The sequence below is a fragment of the Rhinopithecus bieti genome, unplaced genomic scaffold (assembly GCF_001698545.2).
Source record: "Rhinopithecus bieti isolate Rb0 unplaced genomic scaffold, ASM169854v2 scaffold_3033, whole genome shotgun sequence".
Taxonomy (NCBI): Eukaryota; Metazoa; Chordata; class Mammalia; order Primates; family Cercopithecidae; genus Rhinopithecus; species Rhinopithecus bieti.
In genome coordinates, this window is record NW_016803877.1 from 121,412 (window position 1) to 129,337 (window position 7,926).

Here is a 7,926-nt window from a genome sequence, read left to right on the forward strand (position 1 = left end):
GGACTGAGCCCCTCTGAGCCAGAGGAGCTGGGTATAGCATCCGCCACAGAGGGAAGAGGGGCTGAATGGGTGTGATGGGGTGATGTTATGAGAGCAGACAGAATACACAGAGAGGATCAGAAGAGATGGGCTCTGTAGGGGGCCAACCTGCCAATACTGGAGCCAGCCTGGCGCTGACAAGCCCTGGGGGAAGAGGCCAAGGTCAGGGATCAAGGCAGAGGGGATGGGGCATTCTGTGGGTTCAGATAAACAAAGGAAAGAAGAATAGAAAAATAGAAGGAGTTGGTGAGGGAGTCTGGTTGGAGGTAGGGGGAGCCCAGGTAATGGAAAGGAATTAAGGAAAAAAACTATCATAGGAGCAAGAAAACATCATTATGGGTTACCATTTATTGGACATTTTGTGCTACTTGCTGCTAAGTGCTTTATTTAATCCCCACAGCAACCCAATGAATTAGGCATTATCTCCCTTTTTACATACAGCATAAGGAACTATAACTCAGAAAATTAAAATAATTTGCACAAGGCCACGTAGTCAGTGACAGAGCCAGCACTGAAACCCAGATCTATCCAGTGTTAAAGCCTGTTCTCCTAATGCCAAGCTATACTGCCTATGCAAAAGAAGCAAAGAGTGGCCTGGGAGACACATATGGGGGAGGATTTAAAAAGTTAAGGGGCAGGCCAGGTGCGGTGGCTCATGCCTGTAATCCCAGCACTTTGGGAGGCCGAGGCAGGCGGATCACAAGGTCAGGAGTTTGAGACCAGCCTGGCCAACATAGTGAAACCCTGTCTCTACTAAAAATACAGAAAAAATTAGCCAGGCATGGTAGCGGGCGCCTGTAGTCCCAGCTACTTGTGAGGCTGAGGCAGGAGAATCGCTTGAACCCGGGAGGCAGAGGTTGCAGTGAGCCGAGATCGTGCCACTGCACTCCAGCCTGGGTGACAAGAGAGTGAGACTCCATCTAAAAAAAAAAAGAAAAAAAAAAAGAAGTGAAGGAGCAGCTGGCTATTTGGCTCATGCCTATAATCCTAGCACTTTGGGAGGCCTAGGCAGAGGACTGCTTAAGCCCAAGGGTTTGAGACCAGCTTGAGCAACATAGTGAGACCCCATCTCTACAAAAAATAAAAATAAAAAAAAATAGCCAGATGTGGTGGCATGTGCCTGTGTTTCCAGCTACTCAGGAGGCTGGGGAGGGAGTATTGCTTGAGCCCAGGAGGTTGAAGCCACAGTGAGCCATGATTGCACCGCTGCACTCCAGCCTGGGCAATGGAACGAGACTGTCTCAAAAAAAAGCCCCGGTGCGGTGGTTCACACCTGTAATCCCAGCACTCTGGGAGGTTGAGGTGAGCGGATCACAACATCAGGAATTCAAGACCAGCCTGGCCAATATGGTGAAACCCTCTCTACTAAAAATACAAAAATTAGCCGAGCATGGTGGTGGGTGCCTATAGTCCCAGCTACCCAGGAGGCTGAGACAGGAGAACCGCTTGAACCCAGGAGGGGGAGGTTGCAGTGAGCCGAGACTGCACCACTGCACTCCAGCCTGGGTGACAGAGTGAGACTCCATTTCAAAAAAAAACAAAAAAAAGTGAAGGTGAGATTGAGATGAAGCTTCAGAAAATAGAAGGTAGGGGAGGACACAGGCAAACAGAAGGAATGGGCAACTCAGTCTCAGGTTTCTGGGTCAAATCCAGGTCACATGTTTTGTCTCCTATAAAACTTACACCATACTTGTTGTTACTTGTTCAGTGCCTGCCTCTCCAACTAGGTTGCGAATTCCACGTCATCTGGTGTGTAAGTACTCATGAGTAGTTATTGACTAAAGATAAGAGGGTTTGGGAAGCAGAGGTGATGGGAGCTGGGGGTTGAATGGATATGTAGCAAAGACAGAGGAATGGACATGGGTGGAGAATGATATTTGATTGGATAAGAATACTGGTCTAGAGGTCAGCAAGCAACCTCTGGAGGACCTGGGTCACAGAGAAATCTCCTGAGGGAGAACATGGAGGATACCTACTGTGTGCCAAGCACTGGGCTTGCTCTGTATTGCTATATACGTTATCTTATTTAATTCTTCAAATGATCCTATGAGATGGGTATTATTGTCCTAATTTTCAAAAGAGGAATTTTTTTATTTTTATTTTTTGAGATGGAGTCTTGCTCTGTCACCCAGGCTGGAGCACAATGGCACAATCTCGGCTCACTGCAACCTCTGCCTTCTGGGTTCAAGCAATTCCCCTGCCTCAGCCTCCCAAGTAGCTGGGATTACAGGGGGCGACCACCACACCTGGCTAATTTTTGTATTTTTAGTAGAGTCAGGATTTCACCACATTGGGCAGGCTGGTCTTGAACTCCTGACCTCAGGTGATCCTCGTGCCTCAGCCTCCCAAAGTGCTGGGATTACAGGCATGAGCCACCACACCCAGCCCAGAAGAGGAAATTGAGGCCAGTTAAGCTAAATCGCTTCCACATGATGACACAAGAATCAAAGAGGTGAAGCCAGAATTTGAACCCACACCTGACTTCAAAGCCTGTGCTCTTATTTTTATACTCTACTGCCTCTGGATCAGTGGGATGTGTAGGGGCAGAGGAAGAAGCTCTGACACATAGAAGAAAAATGGGGGATTCAATAGGAGACTGAAGGATGGAGACAGACTTGGGTTGGAGGAAAGGGTATGAGTTTTGCAGTGGAGACATAGGCACATAGAGTTGAGGTCAGGACAGGACGAGTGACCAGTGAGGATGCCAACGGCAAGGTGAGAGCACAGGGTAATGTATAATGGCACTTACATCAGGGAGCGATGGTGTGTTCAGGGAGTGTATTCAGGGACTCACGGTATATTCCTACAGCTGTCACTGGCTGTGAAATGGGGGTCTCTGGCTTGGGATGTCATTCACATGTAAAGTGGACCCTTTTTATTTTTGAGACGGAGTCTTGCTGTCACCCAGGCTAGAGTGCAATGACACAATCTCAGCTCACTGCAACCTCCGCCTCCTGGGTTCAGTCGATTCTCCTGCCTCAGCCTCCCGAGTAGCTGGGATTAGAAGTGCCTGCCACCACACCAGGCTAATTTTTTGTATTTTTAATAGAGATGGGGTTTCACCATGTTGGCCATGGTGGGCCAGGCTGGTCTTGAACTCCTGACCTCAGGTGATCCGCCCATCTCAGCCTCCCAAAGTGCTGGGATTACAGGTGTGAGCCACCCCGCATGACCTGTAAAGTGGACCCTTGTAAGTAAAGTTGTCTATGGCCTTCATATGATGCACATGGTCAATCAGTACTTTTCAGTATTTTTCAGAATTTTGAGTGCCTTTATTTTGACTGCTCTTTCCAGCCCCCTAGAAATCCCACCACTCCTTATTTCCTTACAACTGCAACATTACCTGCCTGATTCCTGGAGACATTTAAGTCTGGAATCCTCTCGCTTGGAATAGGTGGGAATTCAGGCCCAGCGGAAGGAGACTTGTCCAAAGTTTCACAATAACTAGCTGACTCAAAACCCAAAATGCAGGCCTCCTCACTCAAGCACCACAGTGTCTGTAGATTAATAGCCACATTCAGAGCAATTTGTCCAAATAGAAATAAAAGATAAGTGAAAGTGATATCTGAGAGGTGGCAAGCGAAATCCAGAAGTTAAGATTACGGTAGCTGAAAAATAAGCACTTTTGAAACAAATCAAGATTTAGACCTGAAAGAATGAACCCAGTGGTCTAAGTTTGAGCCTTTAAGAACTAACTTTATTTGTTATACCAAATCAGGATTCTCAACTCACAATGTCCACCCCTCCCCACCCCTGCCCCCTTACATCAACACAGTAAATCCCACTCTGACCACAAGGCGTCACTCTTGTTTTTACTGTTGTTCCATAGATTGTTTCCCAAATAGCAACAAGGGATTAACAAGAGAGTGGAGAAGTGAGAGTGGGAGCCCTGTCTTAAGTTCTGGGCAGACAGCAAGATCCAGGTACGTTTTGGGAAGGAGGTTCAAGGTGATAGAGGCTCTAGAAGGCTAGGTTTGCAGGCATGTTGAGAATGGAAGAACAGTATTTTGGATGCCATCAGAATCTCTCTATATAAAAAGCTTTGCCCATCTGATTTAGTTCCTGCCGGTACTGCAGATGCTCCTTTTCAAACAGCTGGTGCAGGGCAGCTTGACGGACCTGATCGAGAGGGTAGAATAGTGCTGTTTGCCTCTGTTTACCACCCTTTCTTATTCTTTCTCCCTAGTTGCTTTCCCATTACTTGTGTTCTCTTGGAGCTGGACTTAGCTGTGACATAAAGCTGGGTGGTAGCAGAGAGGCTGAACCAGTGGAGAGGAAGCCTATCCAATTTTTTTCTCCACAGGCAAAGCCCTATATTCAGCAAATATTTGCTGAGAATAGACCATGAAACAGGAAGTCTACTAAGTAACTGGGATACACAGATGGTTACATGACAGCAAGCGGGGACCTCGGGAGAGAGAGAGGTACTGAGAAGCAAGTGCTATGCACTAAGAGGCAGTTTTCTTTCTTTCTTTTTTTTTTTTTGAGACCGAGTCTTACTCTGTCACCCAGGCTGGAGTGCAGTGGCACAATCTCAGCTCACTGCAACCTCTGCCTCGGTTCAAGCGATTCTTGTGCCTCAGCCTCCCAAGTAGCTGTGATTATAGGCATGTGCCACCATGCCCAGCCAATTTTTGTGTTTTTAGTAGACATGGTTTTGGCATGTTGGCCAAGCTGGTCTCGAACTCCTGGGCTCAAGCAATCTGCCTGTCTTGGGCCCCCAAAGTTCTAGGATTACAGGTGTGAGCCATCACGCCCGATATGAGGCAGTTTTGAGTCTCACCAAGATGAAAGGAGCAGGAACTACAGTATACTTTGGGACTTTAAGATGTGCCTTCCACCTGTAAGGTGGATGCAAAGAATAACTTAATGAAAAAGAGTTTTGGCAATGGAGTTGTGTTGCTCTGGTGTAATGCTGAAAATCTAGAGGCAAACAAGATAAATGTGCAATGACACACACTAAGAGCTTGGAAAACTCAGTGGGCAAAGGCACAGAGCAGTAGTGAATGAGACTTCAGGCTGCCCTGCTAGAACTCACCATTAGTAGTTGCTTTTTGGCCAGTGCCAATTCCTGTACCATGGTGTCCTGCATCCTTAGGGTGGCATATGGGTTTCTTCTCTGGCCCAATGTCATTTGCCACAGGCAGTGAGTATGTGAATTTCGCCACCTGCTCCAGGTACAGAGGTGGGGGTTGAATGGGTGGGTTAGAGTTAGGAGACAAAAATCCCATAGAGTGAGGCTGTTTCTTTTTTCTTTTTCTTTTTTTTTGAGACAGAGTTTCACTCTTGTTGCCCAGGCTGGTGTACAGTGGCGCAATCTCGGCTCACTGCAACCTCCGCCTCCCAGGTTCAAGCCATTCTCCTGCCTCAGCTTCCCAAGTAGCTGGGATTACAGGTGCCTGGCATCATGCCCAGCTAATTTTTTGCATCTTTAGTAGAGATAGGGTTTCACCATGTTGGGCAGGCTGGTCTCAAACTCCTGACCTCTGGTGACCCACCTGCCTCAGCTTCCCAGAGTGCTGGGATTACAGGTGTGAGCCACGATGCCTGGCCCAAGACTGTTTCTTCACCTGGAACCTCTGCCCCACTGTTAGAAGACTGTAAAATCCTTGAATGGGTAATTTAGAACCTAGTATGTATTAAGTACATAATATCATTTAATCATTACAATAACTGTGGCATAGGCATTATTTTATTTATTTATTTATTTATTTATTTATTTATTTATTTATTTTTGAGATGGAGTCTCGCTCTGTCACCCAGGCTGGAGTGCAGTGGCGCGATCTCCACTCACTGCAACCTCTGCCTCCCGGGTTCAAGCGATTCTCCTGCCTCAGCCTCGCGAGTAGCTGGGATTACAGGCATGCGCCACCACGTCTGGCCCATAGGCATTAATTTTTACATGATACAGATAAGGAAACTAAAAGTTGTGAGATGCCCAAGGTCACTTAATGGCAGACCTGGGTCTCAAATCCAGCTTCTTTTTTTGAGACAGAGTCTCACTCTGTCACCCAGGCTGGAGTGCAGTGAGGCAATCTTGGCTCACTGCAATCTCTGCCTCCAGGGTTCAAGTGCTCCTCCTGCCTCAGCCTCCTGAGTCGCTGGGACTACAGGCATGTGCCACCACACCTGGCTAATTTTTGTATTTTTAGTAGAGACGAGGTTTCACCATGTTGGCCAGCCTGGTGTCGAACTCCTGACCACTGGTGATCCACCTGACTCGGCATCTCAAAGTGCTGGGATTACAGGTGTGAGCTACCGTGCCTGGCCCCAAATCCAATTTCTCTAACGCTAATATCCCTTCCATCATACTAGTGATTCTCAGCCCTGGCTAGACTGGAATCTTCATTGAAGTTTTAATTTTTTTTTTTTTTTTTTTTTTTTTTAGAAATAGTCTCGCTCAGTCACCCAGGCCAGAGTGCAATGGCATGACCTTGGCTCATTGCAACCTCTGCTCCCAGGTACAAGCAATTCTCATGCCTCATCCTCCTGAGTAGCTGGAATTACAGGCGCCCCCCACCACGCCCAGCTAATTTTTTTTTTCTTTTTTTTTGGAGACAGAGTCTCACTCTGTCAGCCAGGCTAGAGTGCAGTGGTGCAATCTTGGTTCATTACAGCCTCTGTCTCCCAAGCTCAAGCAATTCTCCTGCCTCAGACTCCCGAGTAGCTGGGATTATGGGGGCATGCCACCACACCCGGCTAATTTTGTATTTTAGTAGAGACAGAGTTTCACCATGTTGGCCAGGCTGGTCTTGAACTCCTGACTTCATGTAATCCACCTGTCTCAACCTCCCAAAGTGCTGGGATTACAGGCTTGAGCCACCACGCCCACCTGCTAATTTTTAAATTTTTAGTAGAGATGGGTTTTTTTTTTTTTTGAGACGGAGTCTTGCTCTGTTGCCCGGGTTGGAGTGCAGTGGCCGGATCTCAGCTCACTGCAAGCTCCGCCTCCCGGGTTTACGCCATTCTCCTGCCTCAGCCTCCGAGTAGCTGAGACTACAGGCGCCCGCCACCTCGCCCGGCTAGTTTTTTGTATTTTTTAGTAGAGATGGGGTTTCACCGTGTTAGCCAGGATGGTCTCGATCTCCTGACCTCGTGATCCGCCCGTCTCGGCCTCCCAAAGTGCTGGGATTACAGGCTTGAGCCACCGCGCCCGGCCTAGAGATGGGGTTTTGCCATGCTGGCCAGGCTGGTCTCGAACTCCTGACCTCAACTGATCAGCCTGCCTCAGCCTCCCAAAGTGCCAGGATTACAGGAGTAAGCCACCATGCCAGGCCAGTTTTAAGCTTTTTAATATATAGAAGGAATATAAATATACATCATGCATGTACATATGTGTATATATCTACTGTTGGCATTTTTAAAAAATCAAAAGTACATTTTCCACATGTTGAAAAACTTGAATCCACACAGAAACATATTAAGTGAAAAGTAAAAACTCGCTGGGTGCACTGGCTCACGCCTGTAATCCCAGCACTTTGGGAGGCTAAGGCAGGTAGATCACCTGAGGCCAGGAGTTCAAGACCAGTCTGTCCAACATGGTGAAACCCCATCTCTACTAAAAATACAAAAATTAGCCGAGCCTGCCACGCACCTGTAATCCCAGCTCCCCAAGAGGCTGAGGCACAAGAATCGCTTGAACACAGGAGGTGGAAGTTGCAGTGAGCCAAGGTCGCACCACAGCACTCTAACCTGGATAGTGGAGTAAGCCTATCTTAAAACAGAGAGACTCGACTCTGCCTCAAAAAAAAAACCAAAAAAGTGTTATCTCTGACTGGGCAAATATATATACATATATATATATGTATATATATATATATATATATATATACATATATATATATACTTTGTTGAGAATGACTTAGTTTTTACTTTTTTTTTTTTTTT

General features: G+C 47.0%; 1 protein-coding gene across 1 annotated transcript in view; it reads right to left on the reverse strand.

Moving 5' to 3' along the window:
• Positions 1-3,714: 3,714 nt before the first annotated feature.
• Positions 3,715-7,926, reverse strand: part of CFAP141 (cilia and flagella associated protein 141) — a 9,330-nt gene continuing 5,118 nt past the window's right edge. The window contains exons 3-4 of the mRNA XM_017855857.1: positions 5,078-5,207; positions 3,715-4,158 (exon numbers count right to left, since the gene is read on the reverse strand). Coding sequence (XP_017711346.1) covers positions 4,057-4,158; positions 5,078-5,207 — 232 coding nt within the window. The 3' untranslated portion in view covers positions 3,715-4,056. The remainder of the gene's footprint in view (positions 4,159-5,077; positions 5,208-7,926) is intronic.